The sequence below is a fragment of the Thamnophis elegans genome, chromosome 3 (assembly GCF_009769535.1).
Source record: "Thamnophis elegans isolate rThaEle1 chromosome 3, rThaEle1.pri, whole genome shotgun sequence".
NCBI lineage: Eukaryota > Metazoa > Chordata > Lepidosauria > Squamata > Colubridae > Thamnophis > Thamnophis elegans.
This window is the reverse complement of record NC_045543.1, coordinates 42,331,723-42,358,223: the sequence shown is the minus strand read 5'-3', so window position 1 is coordinate 42,358,223 and position 26,501 is coordinate 42,331,723. Positions and strand designations below refer to the sequence as shown.

General features: G+C 38.6%; 2 protein-coding genes and 1 pseudogene across 3 annotated transcripts in view; 1 reads left to right on the top strand and 2 right to left on the bottom strand.

The window, feature by feature from the left end:
* Window positions 1–6,212, top strand: part of LOC116506307 (rap1 GTPase-activating protein 1-like) — a 48,757-nt gene extending 42,545 nt beyond the window's left edge. Inside the window, exons 20-21 of the mRNA XM_032213982.1 lie at window positions 922–1,007; window positions 1,134–6,212. Of these exons, the coding sequence (XP_032069873.1) occupies window positions 922–1,007; window positions 1,134–1,157 (110 nt within the window). The 3' untranslated portion in view covers window positions 1,158–6,212. The remainder of the gene's footprint in view (window positions 1–921; window positions 1,008–1,133) is intronic.
* Window positions 6,213–6,518: 306 nt separating this feature from the next.
* GSTK1 (glutathione S-transferase kappa 1) lies at window positions 6,519–19,091 on the bottom strand. Of its 2 annotated transcripts, XM_032213393.1 has the most exons (8): window positions 18,861–19,089; window positions 15,345–15,426; window positions 13,797–13,925; window positions 12,548–12,648; window positions 12,098–12,133; window positions 10,853–10,969; window positions 9,726–9,819; window positions 6,519–7,344 (listed from the first exon to the last, which is right to left on the bottom strand). In XM_032213393.1, exons 1-8 carry the CDS (start codon window positions 18,999–19,001, stop codon window positions 7,301–7,303), a joined length of 744 nt encoding a protein of 247 aa, XP_032069284.1. In that variant the 5' UTR covers window positions 19,002–19,089; the 3' UTR covers window positions 6,519–7,300. The 2 variants fall into 2 exon arrangements, with proteins under 2 accessions (XP_032069284.1, XP_032069285.1); XM_032213394.1 differs by lacking the exons at window positions 6,519–7,344; window positions 9,726–9,819; window positions 10,853–10,969 and adding an exon at window positions 10,988–11,125 and having other exon boundaries at window positions 18,861–19,091.
* Window positions 19,092–21,754: 2,663 nt separating this feature from the next.
* On the bottom strand, window positions 21,755–22,828 carry LOC116505742 (annotated as a pseudogene).
* Window positions 22,829–26,501: the final 3,673 nt, after the last annotated feature.

Below are 26,501 nucleotides of genomic sequence, written 5' to 3'. Positions count from 1 at the left end.
AAAGAAAAAAACAGAAAGTCCAGTTGCCTCTTGAAAAAACATCTTTGGGACAACCATGACCTGGATGACTGAGAATCTCCATAGATACAGTATCTAGCCCAAGTACTAAGCAGATACAATTCAATGTAAGAAAAGACTGGTCAGGCATTGCCACCACCTGATGTTATATGTTATGTAAAAGTAGGGGCAAATATATTTTGTTTTAAACCCAAAATTAATCCATTGTCTCTCAAGATTTTGACCAAATTGGTGAGCTACGATTTGACAGAACCAAAACATGGAATATTGTGGTGATTCTAGTTTTCAATGAAGACAAATTCTGGAGTACTTGATGAACAAGACAATTGAGGAATATGTTTCTTTCCTCAATTTAGGATAAGTTTGAACAATTCTATCAATTTTTCTGAATAATAAAATGATAACATGCATTTTAATGGGCTTTTCTGTACCATGTTTATTAGTAATTTTTAAATACACATTTACAGTTTCTCTAATGTGTTCATTTTTATCAATGAATTATGTCACAACATTCAGCCAAGGGTAGCTCTCGGAGTACACATTCAGTGCAAATTCAAAAACTTCACCTTAAAAAGTTAATCAAATTAATTTCTTTCTCATCTTCCCTTTCTCAAGGGAAGATACAGTATGTTCGTCTCCTCCCCACTCAAGATTTAAATTCTAAATCCTGGAATTCCAAATCAAATCATCACCAGGTATCTTCCAAATAGTAGACACAAAAATAGAATTTTACTAAGGAGCATTACCAAATGAGAAATATCCCAGATAAACATGCCATTTGTACATATAGGTTGTTGATAACATTGATGATCTCGTTCCCAGACGTTTTTCCGTCACAGCTGAGTCTCCTTCAGGATATGTTTTGATATAACTTACTGTTTTTTTGTGCTTGGTTCCTTTCAGTAACTCAGCTGCTACCTTCTAGCAATGCTGCAGGCTCCATGGAAAAGGGGAAAAGCAGTAAAGTGGATGCTCAACGTTACAGCCCAGTATGTTTTATTCTTCTTTAAATGCATGTATGAAATTCAGGTAGGGAGGTGATTTGTGGGTTCTTCATATACAGGGAATCAGGGCAAGATGAAGGTTAAAGAAACTGCCACTTCCTTGTTCCACAGGCCTCCATTTTATGCTGTGTGTGATGCCATCGCTGGAGGGGTATCTCAGTGCATGCTGGGTAATTCACAGGTAATCTGCTTCCTAGGGGGTCTCAATACCCTAGGACACAGGGGGATAAGGGCACGTAGGGAAAAAGTGACAGGAGAATTGGTTATCTTTGCTATGCTCTATATATCCCACCTCTTTGAAAAACAGTCAAATGCTGTTAAAAGTAAAGCCTGTTGGTTTTTTTATATTTTTTTTAGTCCTATAATATCTTCCAATTCTCCATTTTCTCAGACTAACAATTTGGAACATTTTTTTGAAGTAGCCACTCAGTCCTTGCTCAACATGGTTTGTCAGCCCACATCCATGTATCTTATCAAGGCTAACTTCATAACTTGGCTAACTCCTTAATACTGCATCCTCGATTCCCACAGTGCCCTTTTCCAGCCCATCTCCTCTCATTGCTGTGACTTATTATTTGCTGAATCATCACTTAGCTCACTAGCTAGTTTTGTCTGTTTCTGTCTATTGCTGCTTTTTCACTGTCATTGGGAGGTGTGCATCCTTTGTGGATTACATCAAATGGTTAAGAGTGGGAGAGAGGAGAAAGTTCCCAAGGGGGAGGGGATTTTTTAAAAATGCAAATATTGCATGTAGCTTCTTCCTTAGTCTTGATAATGTCTTTTAACACATTTCTCTGTTGGAACATTACTTCTCCCCTGAGCATTGTAGAAAGACAAGGCTTTATTGCTCCACGAGTACTGAATGGCTATCAAGTCAAGATATTCTGACAACTTTATAAAGATGTTACCACAATTAACAGGAAACCCTCTGAATCCACCTCTGGTTGATTACTGCCTTCTGCCTACTTATTCCCTACAGCATTATCCTTATCAAATACAAGGTTATAGCTTCTTGTACCTTCCCTAGCCTTGCTCTGTGGAATATTGTTGTCTTCTACAACAGAATAAGTAGTCTGATGAAGTTTTTGAGCAATCTACATAGCTGTTTCCTTGTATTTCCTGTAAGATTGATTACGGCAAAAGTTTGTTACCAAGCCCATGGAACTTCTTGGCTTACCAGATTTTAAATCAGATTTCTCCTGTTACATAGTAATTTGAACATTATGGTTATCCCTTTACAGACCAAAGGTGGGTTGCTGCCGGTTCAGCTGAACCGGTAGTAGCAGCGGCGGGAGGCTCCACCCACCCACCCGGATGCTTCTGTGCATGCGAACCCGAACCAGTAGTAAAAAAAATAGCAACCCACCTCTGTTACAGACTACTTCAACTTGGTCAATTACTGGACTGTTTTCCAGGACTGTTACTTTCCAAAGCTGCAAATATTAAATTGGCCACCTTATAGGAAGCTTTACTCATCCAATTGTGCACCTATTCACAAAGGGTCATTCTTTATGAAGTTGCTGAAAATGATGTTTTGGCTTCCTATCTGCTATGATGAATGATACAAGGCTTTATGTTTATTCATGGCGGAGATTGTCTCTCTTCATTAAGCTTATCCATCTCAGCTGAAGTATAGGAGGAAAATTCAGTGATTGCATCTGTCCATTAGTTGATTCTTGGAGTTATCTTCATCTTTTCTCTGTATGTAGGATCTGCTGCTGAAGTGAGAACTCACAGCAGTTCACTTTGGAATTCAGAGGAAACAATGGTGGATTCCCAGAAACGCCTCACCTGGCCCTTCTGCTTCATTGACAGCTGCACCACAGGCAGTCAGGAATCAGAGTCCAAATGTGGCATTTTACTCATCCATATGTATCATTCCAATTCAGCAACCTCAGGAGAGCGGAACCAATCTAAATCTTTAAAAATAAGAGGGAGGGCTCTCCCATCTGCCATAGCTTTAGAAGCAAACAAAAGAGGAGTGCTTTTTTCTCTGTTATTACAGCTAAAATTTAGATATTCAAGATCCCACTTGGAAGGATTTGGGTGTCCTACAGGGCCCTTTCAAGAAGGCTGTATTTGTGTTCATTCTTCAGCATGAAGGCCTCAAAAGAGGAATATATCTTAGTGCTCCCAGGATTATACCTGGTTCATAAGCAAAACATCAGAACTGCATTATGCAGTATAGGCAGGACACATAGTGCCAAAGAGCATGTGTGTGTGTATGAGACAAAGAGCATTTGTTTCATTATTCATCAGATTCCTCAGATCTGTTAAATATTTCACTGTACCACTGCCACCCTCTTCCCTGAGTCTTTGTGCCATCAAGAACCAAAACCTGTAAATGTGAATCTATGACTCCTTGTCCAATGCTTGTTATGTCTGTGATGTGTCTTGGGCTTGCAATAAAAGACTACTGTGACCAATTCATTCTTGTGTGTGTGGTATTTTTTTGTTTAAAGCTGACAAACATCTAAGGTTTTATTCAAAGAGGGAGACCTGGAATCATAATGATCTGTAGCTTAGTTAACACTTTAACGTTTCACCTAAAATGTTTAATTATGGGAGTTCATAAGCCCTAGTAGAAATATATTCCACCAAATAATGCTTTGATAAAAACTCTCAAATACAATAGCAGTGTGGTTTGCATTCTTACAACCTGTAAGAATCATTCTCAATATCTGTATCACAACATAACATCTCTCCTATCCCCTGCTCTTAACAATTGTTGTATATTTAAGAATGTTAGAAGCTATTTTAATATCACTATTGTATTTATAGTCCTGGAGCTCGTTTTACATGTTCATAAAAAAAAAACCTCCAAACGTAAGTTAACTGTTCAGAAATTAGAACAGACCTGTGGCAGATTACCAACTGACATTACATTAAAAGCATTTGCCACCAATTTCATATCTTCTGTCTATGTAAATTAGGGTTAAGTTATGAAAGGGTCAATGTATCCAAGCCCTATACAGACCATGGTTGGTAACCTGCATACCATAAGATACCTTTGACATCTTGTCTACTTTATTTTGCAAATCTTAATTTTTCCATTTGGATGTTTTAGGGGCAAAATGGCTTGAGATACTCATTCTACACTTTTAACTTTCCTTAACCCCCCTCCAAAATAAGAAACATTTTGATCTTAGTTACTCTAGTGACATAATGACATCACTAAGCATGTTTCTTGTGGGCCCCCAGGCACAAAAAAGCAAATCCTTGACAACAAATTACATAAATTGCTTCAATTTGCCTTGTTTCCTGGAGGGACACCTGGTAAATATTAGTGGAAATGGCTCATTTCCATCTCCTTTTCTCATGTAGTTACAATAATTATTCTTTACTGCTCCATTACTGTGTATGTATGGCAAAAAGCAGTGAAGCATGAACAGAGACATTTAGAGCAATGTGATCAATGGGCGGACTTTTACAAGATAGGAAAGGGGCTTATGTATAGTTCTTGCTTAGAGATCACAATTGGGATCCACAATCTGAAAGGAAAAAATGATGAGAAACTACCTTAAACTATAATAATAATGCAGTATATGCAAAAATAACACCACCCAGCTTAAAATGCCTGAGAAAACACAGTTACTTAAATAGACCTTGAAGTTAAAGCAACCACAAAAAGCTAGAAGAATGTTTTATTATTTTAGTGGTTTTTTGCCTGCTTTATTTTATGCAATTGTCTCAATTTGTTCAGACATTTTAACAAATCCCTTTCACGCCACTCTTCACCAACTTTAATATTTCAAGTATTTTACAAATCATGTTCAAATTCAAACAAATCATATTTAGTTCTTCCCAAGAAAGTGTTTCTTAAACTGTCTTTGATAAATGAGCTGTACACTCTGCTGTTTAAACACACAAGGACCCTTACAGACCTAAAGGCTTACATGCTGCCTCTCTGCTTTCATGGCTTAGCAGTTTGCATAGAGAGCTTTGTAAGATATAAAATAAAGGAGTCCCTGTGGGTTTTACTCTGCTATAGTAGCTAACTTTAGGGGGTAGCACTCATCTCCGTTTCTAGACCACTGAGCCAATACTGTCCAAAGATGTTTCCATGGTCATGACATCACGCAGCACAGAGCATGCGGAAAACAAGGGGTGCTGTTACCTTTCCACTGAAGTGGTACCTATTTATCGACTTGCATTTACATGCTTTCAAACTGCTAGATTGGCAGGAACTGAGGTAAGTGATGGGAGCTCACTGGGGGGCGGTATCAAACTGTTGGAGTATAGACCTTCTCCAGAGTCTTTTAGGCCACTGAGCCACCACACCTGTTTTATATGATATAGGAGTCCTGCAATTTGAGACCAGAAAAAAAAGCTAAGGCAGCCTTTCTTTAGCAGTCAATACAGGTAATATAATTACCAGGGGCAGGAGGATGTTACACACAAAGTATCTCATCCTGTGCTATTCTGGTAAAGCATTCCAACACTTTTGGAATGGGCCCCAATTGCCCCAAAACAACTCAATGTACAATTCATCTGCACCTTTGAAGATCTCTTAACTTTAGAGAAATAATAAACAAGAGTTTGCATTGTATTTTAAAGGCTGAATTTCATGTTAATCCTACTTAGCTTGTATGTGATACAGAATTCCGACCAATTTGATTACTTTATTATTATTCAGTGGCCAATTGAAACATGTTTACAAGCTAAAGGTTTACAATATCTAAGAGGATCCTAGCCAATATTCCTAGCTCTGACAATATAAGATTCAAACTGAATGTTTAATTTGGAGAAAAAAGCACTCTTTAAAACATTCCTATCAGTCAAAAAAAGAAGACAATAGCTATTGCAAGAAAATCTGAGCAAAGAAAGCAGTGTGTATATAAGGCACAAAAATCTTAGCAACCTTTTCTTTTTCTGGAACATCTTAATTTAAAATTCTCCTGTATTCAAAGATTGTTCTCAATTGTATTTGAATCAGAAAACCTCTTAACTTCCTTGAATGGTGCAGTGAGCCAAGATGTTTTCATAAACCCTCCTCATGAGTAAGTGAGAATTCATTCAACGCATCCCTCATCTCTTGCCCCTTTCCTCAAACTTTGCCTTTGCACAGAAATGCAAATTTGCAAATTATAAATTTCTGCCTTTCAACCAATAGATGCCCCCAGCTATGCACTCAAGTCACATACCACATGCAGTGATTTTTATAACTGGTTTAATATACCTTATTTTTAGGACTATAAGACGCACCTTTTCCCCCCAAAAAGGGGGTGAAAATCTGTGTGTCTTATACATTGAATACAGCATTTTTGGCCTACCAAAACCCTGCCCCTTTGCAAAAACAGAGGCGCAGAAGGTTTGGGAGGCTTGCAAAGTGCTCCTGGGGGCCGAGGAGGCCAAAAAAAAAAAAAAAAACCAAGGTGTCCCCCCCCCCCCCGCGCTGCAGGAGCACTCTACAAGCTTCTCAAAGCCTCTGCATGCCCTTTTCTTTTGCAAAAAACGAGGCATACAGAGAGCAAAAACTTTTTTTTTATTTACCTCTTCAAAATCATGGTGTGTCTTATGCTCCCGTGTGTCTTATAGTCCGAAAAATACCGCACACATATGACCAAGCTTCTTGTACCTAAGAACAATGCACACTGGAGTGAAAGTAACACTATTCTAGTTGCATGAAACCTCATCTGAATGAGAAGGCAGCAACCAGTAATTTTCACAGCATCTGTCTCTCTCTAATGCACACCTATTTAGAAACTATTTCCCTTAATGACAAAGTTTCTGGAACAATGCTGTTGCTAAATAAGGAGAGAGTATAAAATGCAGTATTATATAAATGATGGTGAATGATGATGAAAAGTAACCTATACATATTTTTACAGATAGATGCTTTTCTCAACAAGACTTATAATAGCTCGTTGCGGTGGTGGCTGCTAAAGAGGGTAAAAGACAGAAAATAATTTTTGCAGACAAGCATCCTGAATACTGAAGATTCCTAACACATGTTAATTGTCAGTTATCTTGACCACCAGGTGGCCAGTGTCATTTTTGGGGGGAATCATCAATCGCAGGTAACCAGATATTATTCTATGACAATTCATTGCATTCAGGAGCCATCTAGATCCTGGTACTCAGTGGTTGCAAGAAGGGCTATATAACAGCTCTCTGCTGTGAGAGCTTCAATCTTGGCAGTTGCATGATATTTGAAGACAATTATTCTGATCTTTTATATTAAGACAGTTCCAGTGCCAGTCATCTTGTAAAAAGTAGGAAGGATATGATGTTTATAATTTTACTAGGTTGCTGACTTTTCTCATTGCTCCTGAGAACTAGAGCTTAGATGATGTGGGAACTGGCCCCAGCCACTTCTCTCCTGTGAAGACAATCAATACCAAACAAAAAAATCAAATTCATAAAACAGTTAAAACCACAAATGAGGATAAATTTAATTACATCTCATCCTACACTACAAACTTTCAAATGTGAAACATTTCAAGCACAGAACAGTTGCCCTCATCTTACCAAAGTGTTCTAAACCTGTCTCAAGGGCCATTTAGCAACACTTCTGGCAAAACTGAAATGTATTTTAAACTTAAAATGTTTTGAGCTTAAAATATTTCATACACCTCTAATTATTAGTACAAGACTTGCTTTATTACCTCACAAGATCCAGTTTGACTCAATATTCCTGGCTGCCCAACTGTATTCAAGACTTGAGTCCAAAGTATGATTTGAACCTACTCTACTCAAATCCTAGCCCTAAAATACAGTGTGAAGAAACAAAGAGAGATGATCCTCTAAGTATCTGAGAAATATTTATTGTGCAGCCCAAAATACTGCACTGTATATTAGACCCTAGAACTTTTATCAAAGGTCCTGAAAACTCTTCCACAATTGAAAGAAATAGAGGAACTTTGTTCCAAAGCCAAAGAAAGTGCTGAGATCTGAAGAAAAGATCTGAAATATGTCTGATCTGTATTTAGCACTTTGCAGGCACACTTTACTACTTCTGTTATCCTCACATATTTGATTTTTGACATAACAGAAAGACATCCAAATGTAAAAGTGTAAAACATACACAAATTCTATTTATACAGATTGACATGTTCCTTTCTCCGGTAACTGGCTCCAATGTGCCAGTTATATAAAAAGGTTATGTTTCAATTCAATTCAGAACATAATTGCTGGGATTATTCCTATCTTATAAAGCCACCCACCCACCCCACCCCAAAGAGCCTGTTTGAATTCAGAAGTCAGCCTAATCCAGTCCACATCTCCAGGTATTACATTTATTCAATGCATAACTGCCTGCAAGCCACTATTTGAGGAATCTCAATCCAGTGTAGTGCTTGCTCACTTATTGAGTGCTTCTGTTTCAGTAATAAATGAATGAGGCTTAGATCCATAGTAACGGCTATACCGAGACTGTTAGATATTCTCAGCTGGAAATTTATGTAATGAATTTTAAATGCTCTTGGCCAGAGAATGTTTCTAGCCACTATGTTCCAGCAGCTTTCTTCTAGTATCTCCAAAGCATTACTTGCTGACCAGTTGAAACTCTGGATGATCTCACCTAATTTTAGGCTGCTTTTGACATCTCAAAACTCTTCTGTTTCAAGCAGTACTTCCAGATTAAAATGCAGAGGAGGGCAACCTTAACATTTTCACTTTAAAAAACCCTACTAGGTCAATCAAATTATAAAAAAACACCAAACAGATTGTTTCCCCTGTAAAGGAAATTGACAGTTTAACAAATAAATTTCTCTGTGCTCCAAAATTATCTATGCCATTTTTTCCCCAATGAGTTTCATTCAGACTCCTTTGCTTTCTTACTTGTGCTATCTAAAGTAATTCCCAAGAGCAAAAAGCAATTTCGATGAAAGCATCAGTGAGGAAAAAACTTCTTTCTTCCTCTTTCATGAGCTTTAGAACAAAAGTAGAATTATACAAAAGGTAAGTTACATTCTACTTACTTAATGTTTAAATTATGAGGACATTTGACATCTCTTTGTAAATTATTGGTTACACATATTTCTCTCCTTTTTCTTTATAGTACTCAGTAAACACAACGCTTATACATGCAGTAGTCCTCAATCTTTTAATCTTGGTGGGACGGCCTAGCATGTGTTGGGCATAAGTGGCAGACACATGTGCCCGCACACAGTTCCATTGGTGTGAGCGCACAAATGGAGTGAGTGGAGGACGCTTGTGCTCATGTGTGACGCTCTACTTGTACAAGCGGAGAGTGCTTGTACAAAGCTCTATTTGCATGAATGGAGCTTCACATGCAAGCGCTCTCCACTCGCGCAAGTGGAGCTTCACCCGAAAGTGTCCTCCAATCAAAGCGCCCATTGCTTGTGTGGTCCAGTTTAAAACAGGCCATGTTCGGGGGAGTTGGGGACCCCTGTTCTAAGGTCCTCAGAGACAGAGTAGGATAATAGCAAGCTGTTTGAAGTAACAGGGAACCCAGCTGGATGATGCCAACTTGAGTATTTTGAGAAAGCTAAACAGGTTTTGGGGCACACTGTAACCTAAAAGAAAAAAACAAGACAATAGCAAACAACTTCCATATTGTTAAGTGATAATAGCAGCAAAATAGTTTCCTCCTAACCCAAGACATTCAAGATTTTCCTTTTTTTCCTTTTTTATGGAAGCTGCAAGCAAACAAAATAATATTTTGTAACGTTTTGGTCCATTATGGAAGCTAAAGAAAATTCCTCAATAATTAACAACAGAAACATTAATAACACTCACCCAAAACATTTCCTAGTAGTTCGATACGATCTGAACCAAAGAAAAGCTGGGGTTGTCCGTCAGTCTGGATAACAAAACACGGCATTCCAAACGCCTACTTGGGAAAACCCAACATAAGGTATAAGTAGAAAATTCTGCTTCTTGTAACTGCGTAGTTCAGGGTAACAGATGCAAACCAGAAGAGTTCCAATGTGTCAATTAGTTTCTGTATTAGATGGCTGCACATTTAACCTGCATTTCCCCAAGGACAGTTTTTAAAGTTAAAAAAAAAGTGCACTATTGCTCCCCCACTCCCTTCCAAGGACTGAAAAATGGATCCAGTTCACCTGTGCCTCCACACCAATGCTATTTTGTCAGGAAACATATTCAAGATTCATAGAACATCAAAATTTACCTGCTCGCCTGGATGAGGAGAAAACAGAACAAAAGCCATAAAAGGAAAGATAGATCAACTGTCACACTTGCAAAATCTCCCAACTTTAGAAAGTCTTTGCCTTTTGTCAACTTTTTGAGTTTTCTGAGTATCACTGTTTTTCACAGTTCTGAACACCTTGCCATCCATCCAACTATCTATACTTTGGTAGATGCTGGTGCATTTTAGCTTAAACTATAAAGCTTAAGTGAGATTAAGAAGCACATGTGTGGTTGCTCCTAAGCAAACCTTACTTATCTCCCATTGGACCAAATGTGGATTACGCTCATTGCTTTTCACTGCAATAATGTTGGCACACAAGTATGCATCAATCCTCATAAACAGATCTTAAGCATAATTACACATCAGTTCAAGCTGATCTGCGCATGGAAGGGTTTTGTAAAATACCTCACTAAATGGGAAATAATAGGCAGTTACCTTGTTGCTGTGCTATATTATATTATAAGGTTGACCATCTACCCTGTTCTTCATGAATATGACAGCAATATTTCAATTGGAAATTATGGATAATAGTTACAAAGATCAGGAAAAATAAGTCAGAAGGTTCTGAGGGGCTGTAGGTCTTCTAAGGTGACTTTATTAGCCAACAAAGTTGCTCATCGGAGCATGAAAGAATTCAGCTTCCCAAGATCCTACATCTTTTTGAAAACAGACTGTGACTGAATGATATATTTCATAAAATACTGGCACTTACCCCAAACTTCAGGGCTTCGTCCGTTGTCTCTTTCAGACGGTTCTTCACCTCAGGTGAGGTGCTCATTTTCAGAAGCTCCTGGCTTTTACCTGAGGACAAGCCTGCTTTCTCTGCAGCCTGAGGGAGGGGGGAAGAAGATGCAGCCAAGTTTGTTTGTTTGTTTGTTTATACTACATATTTCTTAACTGCCAATTTCCCAGTGGCTCTGGGCAGTGTAAAGTTGACTGGATAAAACCTCAGGCAGCTTTCCATGTTGAGAGACACATAAACTACCTGAGATATTAAAAGGAAAGAAGAGGTTTGCACTTAATTGAACTGGAAACAAAATGGCCCTATCAAAGCAGCAGCATACTAAACTTCTGGCCCAACTCAAATTGTTCAACATCTTTCTGGTTTGCTGGTATTGATTTAGCTTCTATTCTTAACTACTAAAATACTTAAATTCTCTTTAGACAATGGATTCCCTTTTTTCACATGAGATTTCCTTTTTTACTTCAACAGTAAAACGATAATCTACAGCAGTCCACAATCACAAGGAGTCTGGTAGCACTTTCTCTGAGTAGCAAATATTATGAAAGGGCCTCAGCTTTTGTGAGCCGCAATTCATGATGAAGTATGATGAAATAATCGGCCACGTATGGAAGCTTATGCCCTTTCTTAAAATTTATTAGCCATAAAATTAGTACTAGATTCCTTCTGGGTTGTTATTATTAGTCTCTCTGGCTAAAAGTTTGCTCTTCTCACTGTGATCTCAAGTCTTAAACTGAGATTTTTCTGCCTAAAGATTCTAAAAGTGAATGAATCAGTATGAAGAGTATTTACTGACTTTGAGGTAATATTCCATATAAATTAAGTAGCATACAATTCTTTTAAAAAGTAAACTACAGATTGTATGGGCTTTAAGTCTAAGTCCTAGGAAAACTGCATTTCCATGCACCATGAAATGATGTAATAACACTACTGACAAACTTATTTTCTCTCAATTTGCTAATTTTAAAAGAATAAAAGACGTCTACATCCTTCAAAGAATTCATAACTGAGGAAAAGAACAAAGCCACACAAGTTCCCTTCTGCATGGACAGTCCTGCAAGAGTCCCACACTTAGGACCACAGGCATCTAAACACTGTCCGATTGAAACTTCTTTCAGAATTATTCAGCCAGAAGCACAGACAAGTCCTTTTGCATCTAAACCACCCTGAAGGAGAAGAGCAAGAGAAGAAACATGAAGAGGAGCAGGAACTTACTGCCAATATACTTTCTGGCTGAACTATGTCTTCATCCTAGAAAAACAAAAAAATATGCAACTGATTAATAAAGCTTGTGAATAAGATGGGTCAAGGAAATAGTGAGATAAGAAAACAAACTAAACAAAACCATGAAGGACAACAATGGCGTTTGTCTAAATGAATTTGGAAATAGGTCCATTTAACCTACCCGGGGAATAGGGAGAGAATGAAGAGGAAAATGAGATATAGCTGAAATTAATTCATTTAATTAATTAATGTTCATTTCATTGGGTCTTAAAGAATATTTAAATTTCTGTAGGTCCCCACATAGTTCTGTATTTCGCTTAGTTGACTCACATGCATGCAAGTCTCATTAAGATGATTTCAACTTTCTTGCCTAAATGATTATTTGAAAGGATAGAAAAATGCCAAGAGAGATGCATTTGTGTGCAGGATTTCCATACCTACCCTGGACCAAATACGCATCCAGAGTTCTCTAGAAACAGACTCCAGAAACTGAGGTTCTGCTATATCCACAGCAGTGATGAAACGCATGGCAGGCAGACTTCCTGTAGACAGTAGAGACATACACAAACATGCACAAAAAAGCTGTATAAATGCTAAATTTTAAAAGAATATCTTTGACTTTCTACTTCAGTGATGGCGAACCTATGACACGCGTGTCAGTGCTGACACGCGTAGCCATTTGGGGTGACACGCACAGGATTTCATGCGACTCATCCTCGGCTCCTGCACGGCCACCAAGGATGAAAGAATCTGTGCTGGAGGAACGGGGGGGGGGGGCGGGACGTGTGATTTCCCCTGCCCACACTCACTTACTGTATCGCCGCCGCCCCTTTCTGAGCGCAGGGGCTGCTGGTAAGGCGTGCGTGCCGTGCGCACACACGTCATCAGCGCGGCGAAGGAGGACTCGCAGGAGAGGAGCGCGGGAACAGTGCGTGCCTCTCTCCAGTCAGGCCGGCACAGAGAGTCTATTCCTGGGACTGTCGGTTACGACCGCACCACAGCAGGGAACAGCGGAGTGCCAACGGGAACTGTGAGCGCCATTAGCAGCAACTATTGGGGTGCCAATAGTTTAAGGGTAACTCCATCCTTAAATTTATGAAAGGCTCTACAAATTTAAACTCTGCAAGTTTGAGCATTGCTCACTCCATAGCTCAGCATGCAAAAGCGCTTAATGAGGGAGAATTTATTAAAGAAACTCTCCTAAGATGTGCGCCAGTTCTATTTCACGATATGCAGAATAAAGATGCAATTATTAAGAGAATATCTGAGTTCTCTTGGGGCGGGCTGGAGCGGCATGTTGATGAGGACGTGGAGCTGGAAGCAGCCGACTCCACAGCCCTGGTTCACGGCACCCCAAACAAGTTCAATAATATCAAGGGCAACATACGAAATTGACTGATGAACAAAGAAGTTACTAAGCAGGTATGTTAAATAATTTGTTTTTGGTTTATTAAATACAATTATATATTGCAATTATACATTTTTGTAGTTTAAACTGCGCAAAATTATGTTTTTGTCGAAGTGACACACAACGCGAGTTATGCTCGATTTTTTGCCGATTTTTGACACACCACGCCAAAAAGGTTGCCCATCACTGTTCTACTTCCTGATGTCTTCCACATGAGCAGAAACCATTATTTCCAAATTGCCTAACGGGCACCAATTTGGAGAAAACAATCTCTTTCATTACCTTTCACGATCACAGTGTTTAGGAAATCCTTCGGTATATTCATTGGCACTTGGCAATACTTTGCCATTTGACTGATATCCTTTAGCATATATTCTCCTCTCTTGGGAAGCATTGCTGGGGGCTGGTTCCCTGTTGCAAAAGATTGCAATTCACAAAATATGATTTCAATAGTAAACCTTTAATTTTGTATTTGTGTTTTAATTCCATCCATCAAAGTATGGGAAGCTAGTATTCTAGGTTTGGATAGGACTGTGGAAATCTGAATATTGCATGCTTAATTTTACTTTGGAGAAGAGGTTGGTCCTCTCTTCTTTGTGGCAGCCGCTCAAATATTGAACACTGCTATCGTGTTACCCGTAGTCCTTTTTTTACTCTAGACTAATATGTGTATATATGGCCCACAGAAGCTTCCCTTATCCTATCCTCTTCTCTCCCTCAGGCTTGCCCCACAGAAGCCCCATCTATCTTATCACATTCTCTCCCTCAGGTTTGCCCCACAGAAACCCCCGTACCATATTTTTCGGAGTGTAAGACGCACCAAGGTTTTGAAGAGGCAAATTAAAAAAAAGTTTTTGCACTCTGCAAACCTCTCCAAAACAGCCTGTCTTTCGTGGAAATTGGCTCATTTTTTTAAGGGCATGAATAGCCCTTAGGAGGCTTGTAGAGTTTCCCCGGGGAGGGGGGGGGGTTGGCAAAAACGAGCAAAAAATGGTCCCTTTTTTGTGAAAACAGGCCCATTTTTTGTCAAAAAAAAAGGGCATTAGGAAGCTTATAGAGTGGGCAAAAAATGGGCTGTCCTTTGCACATTTCTGCCCTCCCCAGCCCCCAGGAGGTCTCTGAAAGCCTCCTACAAGCTATGCATGGACATTTTGGTAAAGGGGCATGGTTTCAGGAGGCAAAAAAATGCTGTATTCCGTTTATAAGATGCACCCATTTTAGCCTCTTTTTGAGGAGAAAAAGGTGCATCTTATACTCCGAAAAATATGGTATCTTATCACCTTCTCTCCCTCAGGTTTGCCCCGCAGAAGCCTCACTTATTGTATCTCCTTCTCTCCCTCAAGCTCCTCTCCAAACTCCTAGCCAGCAGGTCTTGCACTGGCCACATCCACATCCAAGATTTCAGGTTGGGATCGGGAGTAGAATGTCTAAACTCCTAAGCATCAGAGTGTATTAATAATAATATACAAAATACTAATGTTCTGATGATCATTTTGAAAAATTCTTTGCTACCGAGCACCTAGAAGCAAAGAGGAAGATACGTGCCAAATTTCAAGTTTGTAGGCTTTACGTTCTGGAGATTTCGTGATTCCTGCGTGAGTGTTTTCACATAGATATAGATATAGATATAGAAAGAAATACAGATATAGATATAAATATAGATATAGATAAAACATATAATAGAGCTAGTTCAGATTTCCTTTAAAGAAAGACATGAGAAAAACAAAGATGCAATGTTTCACCAATCTCTTTGATCTAGTGTTTTGCAACCCTACATTTGTAACTAGTTGCTTCACCTAAACTGGGGTGAACAATTAAATACTTACTTACCAGTTGCCTTCATTATTCCTGCAAGAAAAACTGGCCGCAAATGCACATCTAGATTCCAGATCGGACGGTACCTGCAAATAATCTACAGAGATGACAGGGATTATTACAGGTGGCCCTCAATTTATGATCACAATTGGACCCCAAATGTCCATTGCTAATTAAGTGAGTTTTGCCTGATTTTATGAACTTTCTTGTCACAATTCTTAAATGAATCACTGCAGTCGTTAAGTTAGCAACAGAGTTATTATGTGACTCTTGACTTTTCTTGTCAGGTCACAAAAAGTGATCACATGACACCAGAACATTGCAACATTCATAAATATGAGTCATAGTCATAGATGAGAAAAACTGTTATAAGTCACTATTTTCAGTGCCATTGTAATTTCGAACAATCACTAAATGAATGGTTGTAAGTCAAGGACTACCTGTATTGAGAACTAGAAATTCAGAAAATGTAAAGCAACATCTGTAACATTAGAGAGTAAAAGAATTTGGGTGCTCCCGCAATAGGAAAAGGCAGCTGTCACAAATATATTTTATTTATAATCCATTTTCCTTCAGGAGCACAGAATGGCATACATCAGTGGTCTCCAACCTTGGCAATTTTAAGACCTAAGCAAAGCTGGCTGAGGAACTCTGGAAGTTGAAGTCCACAAGTCTTAAAGTTGCCAAGCTTGGAGACCACTGGCATACATGACATTCTTTCCCCTTATTTTTCCCCACAATAGTTCTCTGAAGTAGGTTGATCTGCGAGGAAGCCACTACCCAGAATTTCCATAGCTTGGGTGGAGTAAAAGCTGGGCTTCTTTGCCCCTAGTCCAATACTATAACCACTATACCACAATAGTTCCACATGCATCTATTTAAAGACAAGGCTCCAGAAGCAAGCAAGTTCATTTGACACGAACCTTTATAGCCTGTACTATCATGGAAGATCATAATATGTTTGTTGAAAATCAGGTGTAAATTTATTAGGATATAAATCCAGTAAAAGTAAAGTATCACAGGAACTAAACACAAAATGTGGCTATTTTTTTAAAAACCCATCTTTATTATTTTAGTAGCTGGAGGGGAGTGTCTGTCATAACTTTGAATTGTCACTAAGCAATTGATCTTAAGTTGAGGACTTCATTTAACTGTTGTGGCCCAGCAGGAGCCGTTGGAGCTGCAAACAGACTCCGATAGCAAGGGGCCCTATGAGTCGGCTCTGGAAGATGTGGAGGACCATAGGCAGGGTTCCAACTCCGAGCAGGGACCAGAGAGGCTGGTTGGCCACCAGGAGGCGCCTGAGGCATGGAGCAGCGGTGAAAGCCAGAGAGAGTGCGCCCATGATGCCAGGCCTTGGAGCAGTGGGGAGGAGCTAAGGGAGTTGGTCCCGGACGCCAGGCAAAGGCGGGCAGAGAAACGCCGAGAGCAACTATGCAGATACAGAAGATAATTGGACCCAGGTGGTTGTAATTAGGCTCCTCCCAAGTGAGTATGTAAGGAGAGACTTTGGGAGGAGGCTGTTTGCAGGATTCAACTAATTATACCAACGCTGGAGAAGCTCTCGGGTGTATTTCTTATCTTGGAAGTCTGGATTGCTGCCCAGGTCTTGTCAGTGTGTTAATTTACTGTGAATAGATTGTCTAGCACTAATCTTGTCTTGGAGTACCTCAGTGTACGGAGGGGGGTGGGGTCAGAACATTTAACTGTAATTTGAAGTGGGAATAAAGTACTTTGATATTTTAAGTAATACTATACATCATAGCCAGGGGTGGGTTTCTCGCCCCGTTCCAACTGGTTCGGTTGGAACGGGGCCAGCGGCGTCCTCGTGTGTGCATGCGGCGCGCGTGTGCACGTGTGCAGCGCACGCATGCGTACTAGCGTCTGTGCGATGCTCCAGCTGCTCCTGGAGGATTGCGCAGGCGCTGTATGCGTCCTGCGCATGCGTGGAAGCGCAGAACTCATCAAAACCGGGTAAGGAGCGCGGGCGGGCGAGTGGGCCCTTCGCCGTTCCCGGAAGTTACTTACTTCCGGGTTCGCCAACCAACCGGTTCGCAGGGACTACCGCGTACCGGTTGAAACCCACCCCTGATCATAGCCCACATAGCCCACTGACATCAAACAACCGAAAATATTAAACATTCTTTGCAGGAAAAAGAAGAAAAGTGAAAGACACTATATTAGCAAAATAAAGAAATCAAAACATCACAGCAAACATAGTTTTATTTTCCTAATAAACAAAGTTACACATTTGGTTTACTTGCAAACCAGTTCTTTCACAGCAGGAATTAATATATTTCCCAGGTAAAATAGATAAATTTGGAAATAATACATTAAGATAGCCTGGTAGTGGAAGCCATATGGTGTAATCATAGGGACTGCAAAAATAGGGATCACCACTAGATGGCAGCAAAAAGATGCAGAAATCCCTAAACATCTAGACTTACATTCTTGCAAACCAAGTATATATACTGTAACTGTATATAATGAATCTATGTGATATGATGCACTTCCCGCTTAACAAGAGTATTTTGAAATATTCATATATATCAGGATTTGTTTTCATCCAACTCAAGGCAACACACTCCATATTTACAAATAGTTCCAAAGTCCAATAATTCAAACTAAAATCAGACTTATGTGACTTATTGCTACATAGCTTAGGTTAATATTGCACTCGAGTCCCAACATATCTACAATCCATATACATAGTGCAGAGATGATAAATGTTGCAATGTTTTCAGCAGCCACAGAAAAGTGTGTCAAAGTTAAAACCAAGAAAGTCCTAGTAGTTTTGTGATTATTGCTGGCATTTGGGGGTGTGGGGTTTCCCTCTACTCCTTTCCCCTTTTTTCTAGGCTGGAGTATTTCCAGATGAGGATTTCATAGTATACTGAACATTATCCAGAAATTGCAAATTTTTGTCAAGGGCAACAGAGGCTTTTCCTAAGGCTGGGGAAATCCCACAAAATTCCAGGAGCAAAAACTTATTAGAGAGGAACAAGACATCCAGGGATCAAAAGATGGTTAACTGTTAAGAAAAATAGTTAAATGGTGAAAGGAAGAATACTAAAATGAAGTATCTTGGAGGCTGGCCCAGCTGACAGAAGGAGGGAGGAAGGTACTCCTCACTGCAAGATGCAGGTGAAAGAGGTCCCGTTTGCAAATGGAGATTCTCAATCATCCAGGTCATGGTTGCCCAAAAAGTGCTTTTTCCAAAAGGCAACTGGACTTCAAGAAAGGGCCGTCCTCCTATGCTGCTGTCGTCCACATCTTCACATTAGCAAACAGCATGACGCTGGACTTTAAACCAAGAAAATTCCGGTCATCTGAAGCTGCAATTCACAGGACAAGAATCAAAGCTGAAAAAGAAAAACTACCATTGCTACGCTTATCCTACTCCAAATCGCACCTAACACGGCAGGAAATCAGACGGAAGCCCGACAGGTAGGCTCCTGAGCAACGCAGGCTCTGCTTGATTTGGAAGACACAAGGTCTTTGCTTCCACACGGCTTTTCCCAGCGCCCTTACCTCAAAGCCAAGCCAGGAGTAGGGGGATACGACGTCGTAGAAACACTCCACCTTCTTCTTGCTGACCCCCGAACTCCCGCGCCCTGTAGCCATGCTCTGTCGGAAAGCCAGGTTGACGAGGGAAAACTTGCGGGTCCACATGCCTCCAAAGAAAAGGGAAGAAGGCAACAGCCACAACTCACCCCTTCCAAAAAAAGACGCGCTTTACGTCGTCACGTGCAGCTCTCGGAGCCCAACCCACTCCAGGGTTCCCTCTCGGCAAGCGGAGGAAGGCGGGGAAATGTCACATGGGCGCCCGCAGCAGCCGCAACAACGTTAACAACTACCGGCGGCCTTGCTAGAGAGGAAAGCACCAGTTCCTTCACACTTACGGCCCGGGGGTGGGGGGGCTGCGTGCAACTCTTGAAAAGTATCTGCACACACGCGTGTGTGCGCAACCTTCGTATCTTCGTGCTAGTTTTGTATCCACCTAGAATCAACTGGAAGTGGGAGCCAGAAAATTTAAATAAATAACAACAATATTGAATATATTAGGAAGCATGTTAAACATAAGCCACCACAGATGGTTGAGTGAGAGAAAAGGATTTAAACATTCAAAAAGATTCCACTTACAGATCAGAATTGCAGGCGCTGATGACAATTTCCAAAATGATGTGCTTTGTTTCATGAAAATGTCTTATTTTTTGCAATAATTTTATTAAAAATTACATTACACAAATAAAACTGATACAATCTACATAGAGTAAAAATATATAAAAAGAAGCAGAGCAGAAGAAAAGAAAAAAAAAGATCAACTCTTCCTCCTCAGGAAGTACAATCAACACCAACAACTTGCCACCGTTTTCTCAAATGAAAAAAAACAAACCAATCACTTCTTCATCCCATATCTCAAACACATTTTCTACAATCAAATCTTTCAGGCTTTTACCACTCCATCCTAAATCAACAAAAGTGCATTATGGGCTATCAGAAATAACAACCTAACATACAAATTACATTAATAAACATTTTTCCACCTCTCCTTTTCCATTTATCTGTACTTTTCATTTTCTATTTAAACAAATCTCCCTAGCCCATTTTTAAATAAAAAATTTAAAACATCATATACAGTACTAATAAAAAATTAAATTAAACAATAGCAATCCATTTATATTAACCTTGATCAATAAACCAATTTTGTGTCCCCTACTCCCCCCCCCCTTCTCTCCAGCAAAGTCTAAACTACTTTCTCATACTTTCTTTACCTCTTGTCTCATTATTGGCATCTTTATTAAGTCTCCTGTAATTCCAGCATTTAAAAATTTACTGCCCTCTGGTGTCCATCCTTTAAGTCATTTTATTAGTTGTTTAGATATAAACATACAGAAATTTCCCATGAAAAAAGGATTATTTTTCAAAATCTGAAATCAAATTCATCCGAACCATTAGTTCATTTAAAACTTTCTAAAATTAATGCTGTGATTATATTTTGTGTGTGTATGTATGTATGTATGTATGTGTGTGTGTGTTTTTTATTTTGTGCTGATAAATAAAAATCTAATATATACATACACATATACATATACATATACATATACATATACATATACATATATATATATATATATATATATATATAGAGAGAGAGAGAGAGAGAGAGAGAGAGAGAGAGTTACAAAACTTTAAATGTATAATTTTCTTAACAGTTTGAAGGGAAATTCATTCAGCAAATACAACCCCGACATTCAATTCTTAAAGTTTTCAATCTTTAATAAGCAGTATTTAAAAAGTGAACTTCAAAATATTTACAAAGATGAGATTTGGTCAATCCTTAAATTCATGAAAGGCTACATATCTCTGAAGTTGATCGAATCCGGTGACTCCCAGCTATTTACAACAGGAAACAAGTTTCCTGCCAATAGCGTAATGTATTACCCACAGACTCCATCAAGGCACAACATTTCAAGCAAAAGATTTGTAGGAAGTTAGCCATCCACCCCTCTCCTAGAAGAATGAAATATTCTAAGAAATATTAAAAAGGCAGAATATTATACCTTCCTGGATGAGAAAAGGAGAAACATGCTCTTGGAAAGCAGCCCCCACCTTTGTTAATAGCCCAGAAAGGCTGGGCCAGTTTATCTACAACACAAAAGACATAGCCCTTAGGACATGATACGATTAGCCCTCTACCCATCTAGCAACAGAACTCACCACATGGCACCTGGGGAGATTACATCACCCAGCAAGATTCAACCAAGGTTGGGACTCAAAAGACACTACTAAATTACCCCTCCATGAACTCATGGGAGTCTGACAACCAATCAGAATACATTTCTTAAACAGGAACAGGAAGCTCCAAGGCGGAGCCCAAGAGAGGATAGATAACACACACACCCATGTGCTCTTTTTTGGCCCAGGACCTCAAAACCATGTGGTCCTGTCCACCTTAAACCATCTTTCCAAGCAATCTCCATGTTTGTGTTTTTCTTCCCACTTGGAATTCAACCCAGATGGACATTTCTTCCAACAGATTGTACTTAATCTTTTGAACATACTATGTTTGAGGTAAAAATTATTTCAACTCAGATGAACCCAGATTACAATAACAGAAATCAAACAGATGCAAAAGTGATCTTGGAGTGGTGCAAAGATCCTGTGAGAGTATGCCTCGAGAAACCAGAATAAAATAGTATCATTATATAGTCATCGGGGCAAATATCCAATTTGTTTAAGTAACATCTGTATATGTCAACTCCTGTTGCTACTGCACTATAGTATTTTTCTGCAGCAATTGTTGATTTAATGAAAGTAATAACTAAAATATTAATTTCAAATTTTTCAAGTTCTCACTTAATCCTAGAATGAAAAAACTGAATAGGATATTTCCTAGAAGATTCCAGATTACATTTTTATCATCAGTAATATAAATAAATAAAAACAGGAACCATCAAAGATAGAAGAAAGATCCTGCCTGACACCATAAAGTGTTGTTGCCCGAAAGAAGAAACAGCCCAGAGTTTATAGACCACTACAAGGAATCTTATCTGTTTGTTTGGCACTACAGAAAGCCTTCAGAACTGCAGGATTTTAGCCAAGGCTCTTTTTATATCCTTATTCTTCAAACTGTAAATAATGGGATTGCACAAAGGAATGACAATGCTATAAAACAAAGAAATCATTTTATCCTGGCCTGGAGAGTGACTGGATTCAGGTCTCATGTACATAAATATGGCGCTGCCATAGAAAAGTACCACAACTGTCATGTGGGAACCACATGTGGAGAAAGCTTTGTGCAGCCCTTTTGCAGATTGGGTTTTCAAGATAGCTACTAGAATGCGGATATAAGTCATTGTGATAAAAGTTATAGGAATAAGCAAGGTGAAAATGCAGCCCGCCGAAGTAATCTTTTCAATAACTCTGGTATCAGCGCATGCCAGCTTCAGCAAAGCTGGCATTTCACAAAAGTAGTGATCTATCAAGTTAGGACCACAGAATGGCAACTGCCAAGTGAGAACGGTATGGACCACAGGGAGGACGAGGCCACTAGTCCAGCATGCCATGGCCATAAAGATGCATATTGTTTTGTTCATGAGGACTCTGTAGTGCAATGGATGGCATATTGCCACATATCTATCATAGGCCATCACTGCCAGGAGAAAACACTCTGCTGTGGCCAACGCCAGAAATATATACATCTGTATGGCACATCCAGCCACTGAGATGGCTTGTCCTGGGCTTTGAAGGTTGGTCAGCATCTGGGGGATGGTGCTGGAAGTATAACAGATGTCCACACAAGCCAGATGGGTCAGGAAGAAATACATGGGGGTGTGGAGCCGGGCATCCAACCATATGAGCATTAAGATGATTGTATTGCCCACCAGAGTGACAGCATAGACAATTGAAAAAAGTCCAAGCAATAAAAGACGGATTTTCAAGCTTCTGGAAAGGCCAAGGAAATGGAATTCAGCCACATAGGTTTGGTTTGCCATTATAACTTCCCAATCTCATTTTACAGGTACAAGAGGGAAATTCTGTCAACTACAGCATATTTGGAATAATAAATATCAGTCACTTCCACTTCTGTAAAAAAGGAAATTGACTTGCTATCTGAAATAGCACTAGCACTTAGACTTACATACAACTTCACAGCCCTCTCTAAGTGGTTTACAGAGTCAGCATATTGTCCCTAACAAAATGGGTCCTCATTTTACCCACCTCGGAAGGATGGAAGGCTGAGTCAACCTTGAGCCTGGTGAGAATTGAATTGCCAAACTGCAGTTAGCCAGCTGTCAACAGAAGAAGCCTGCAGTACTGCGTTCTAACCACTGCACCACCATGGCTCAAATGTCACGAGTCCTATAAAAAATAGGATTAAATACATTTATCAAATATTCTTGAACTACATACATTTCTTTTTTTCTCTAATTATCACTATGTAACACCATTTTTTTCCTGCAGTGTTGTTAGTCCATTTTATATGAATAAATTATGTCTTATTGATATGGCTGCCATTCTTACAATAAAGTGACTCTGGGTGACATACAGTGGTGGGATTCAAATAATTTAACAACTGGTTCTCTGCCCTAATGACCAGCTGGGTAGGCGTGGCTCAATGGACATGTGACTGGGTGGGCGTGGCCAACTCAACATCACTCATGTCAATGGACGCTTCACCTTAGCTGTTACAATGTAATAAGGGTTAACCGGAGAGGCAGTTTCTGTAAGCAGGGCAATCAAGATTAGGCTAGAAACAACACCAGAATGTTTCCTTCCTGCCTTCCTTACAAGATTAGCCTGTAAAGTGGAAAAAAACAAAATGAGATTTATTCCAACAACCAGTTGTCCAAATTGTTTAGAAAGTTAACAACCGGTTCTCCCAAATAGGTGCAAACTGGCTGAATCCCACCACTGATGACATACAACTAATAAACAAGTAGAAAACCAAACATTTCTTCATAATCAGCAGAAATGTTAGTCATCTAAAGCAAAGTCAAGTGAAAGAATAAGAAACAAATTGTTAAAATGAAATAAAGATAATAAAAAGTGGGAGGAGCAGAGTCAATGCATTGGAAACATAACATAGCCTCATTTATTTCATCATAAATGTCTGTCTAATAAAATCAAGCAGTGCATCAAAGGACCATGAAAATTAGTGTACATGAGAGCTTTGCTCTTCTTTAGGAATCATGGGAATTTACTAAAATTTACATATCTACATACAATTTTTCTAGACCAATCAGTTTATTTTCATTACGGACTTTTTTTTTTGTTCTGTGAATTCCTCTTCTGATTCTGTCAAGAAAAGACTTTGCAAAAAAAAAAAATGATTGCAAAATAAATCAACTGTAATTCTGTAAACATTGTAAGATTTTGCCTATACTGATTATTTTCTGTAGACTCATTGAGAGAATAGAAGCCCAGTTACTATGTTTTGCAGAAGAAAGGGAAATGATGGCTTTAAACATTCCTTTAGGTTGCCTGCTTGCTATGTAGTTCTTCAAAGCTGTTCCCTCCTGTCTGCATGCTAAGTTTTCTAGCTGTCTAAGATCAGTTAGAAAATCTGACATTTGTGTACAAAATGGGGAAAACAAGAGGCATGTACGCAAGTATTTTTACTCTGTATTCTTAAATCAAAGTGTCTTCCCTGTGAAATAAAATGTTAGATTTTATGTCAGTACATAATATATAAATGTAAATAAATAATATGTATCCCCAATTTAAATTCATAACACATAAATTTTGACTATTTGCTAAAATTATTTTTAAAAAGACAAGATTTCTAAAATCTGTCATTAGTTAGAGGATAACTAAAAACTTCATTTTGTGATCAGTAAATTTTGTATGCAAAGTTTTGTTCAAATATTGTTTGATCATTTTCCAGATCAGATGTCTGTTCATTTTATAATGTAAACTAATATTTAATAAACTGCTTTTCATTTTCTTTGCTGTAAAAAATTATCTAATAACCATCCCAAATGGAGGTAACAATTCTTTTACTGTATCATATTTCTTATGCAGTTGATAAGCTGGATTTATCTGTTTCCTTACATTTCTCAAAATGTTTCTGTTTAATAATGTTCAACTTTTAAGTGCCATTAACTTCCATTAAATCCAACTGATTATGAAATGCTTTTATTTATTTATTTGTTCTAAATCTAGGATTGAATTATATTAACGTCTTGATTCTCATTGTTTCAAATCATTCAGAAATATGTCCTTCTGTTTCTGCATAGCTTTACTTCTATTTAATGCCAGGGAGATAAGCAGTAGATACTTTACTAACCTCGTTGTTTGGATAAAGAAACATGGAGATTTGGAAGGAGTTATTCTTATCCAATGTTTGCTCCCTTGTTTAAGGTGCTGGACCAGAAGCCAAGAGAACATGAACATAATATAGTCAATGTATGGTAACTGTGGGCCTCTCAGTATTCAGCTCTAGAAAGTTACCTCTGAAAATATTCTCAAGAAAACTGCATTGACATTTCCACCCAGTCACCAAGAATTAGGAAAGGTTCAGTGGACCATACAATAATATTTCATTTAATATACTTTGTAAAATTATTGAAATAAGTATTACATGGAACTTAATGTATATATATTTAAGAGGTATCCAATATTAACCCCCATTAGATATTTTTGTATGTAGAAAGTTAATGAGAAAATGTGTTATGGCAGGCAAAAGCCCTTGAGTGTTCTTGGATAAATTGAGGTTAGTTACTATTGTAATGGCTATAGAGCAGTGATGGCGAACCTTTTCATCACCAAGTGCTCAAACCAAAACATATGTGCATGCACGTGCCAGAGCGCCAGAAACCCAGTCTTCAGGTTTCCAGCACTCCGGCACGCACGAAGACCCGCTGGCCGGCAGGCATGTGCACGCTGGAAATCAGAAGAACAGCTGGGGACGGCGCACATGCACACAGAGAGGGCTCTGCATGCCACCTCTTATAGAGTGATGGTGAAGAGATGGAAGAGGAGTATTTGGGCCTTTATTTTATTTATTAAAAAATAGAAAAATAATTATGAATGTTCTTCTCATGGGTCTTTTTGGAAAGTAAGTTTGTTACACCTCTGAAAATCTGATATGTTTTAGGATTCAGGTACATTAAATAGGATTCTTCCTTTCCAGCCTTAAATACCAACATTTTGATTCCTAATCATAAGAAATTGTTGCAAAATGACACAAATGTTAAAATAGTGCAAAGATTTCCTAATAATTTAGCATAATGCTTAGACCAAAGAAGGGATCGATACTATTCCTAATGATTATTTTAAAGATCTTGAGATGATCAATCTCAAGATCTTTAAAATATTTATTTTCCAACAAATTTTTCTTAGCAAGATACCTGCACTTTAAAGATCTTTAAGAGAAGTAGTGCTTGAATAAAACCAAAATTCAATATTAAAAGGAATTTCAAAGTAAATGAAAGTCAGTATTAGTTATATATCTGTATTTTGGAATAAAAATGAGAGTATTAATTTTTGGAGAATCAATGAGCCCACGACAATATTATTCTTATGATATAATTTGATATTAATTTAACAAAAATATTATTTCATCTTCATTGGACATCTTAAAAATGTTTGTAAAAAGTGTTACACATTAGATTTTTTTTATGTTGGCATAGCAAGAAATTTGAAGATTCTTATGAACTGATCCTG

Bases quoted from the DNA above. Each gene is read 5' to 3' on its own strand.
- GSTK1 (XM_032213393.1), bottom strand. From the start codon at position 19,001: ATGTGGACCCGCAAGTTTTCCCTCGTCAACCTGGCTTTCCGACAGAGC. The intron at 12,134-12,547 runs GTAGGTATGGAA...TTGTTTTTCTAG, and splicing joins GGATGCGTATTTGGTCCAGG to GATGAAGACATAGTTCAGCC. The intron at 7,345-9,725 runs GTGAGTGTTATT...TTGTCTTCACAG, and splicing joins ACTACTAGGAAATGTTTTGG to GAGAGAAGTGGCTGGGGCCA.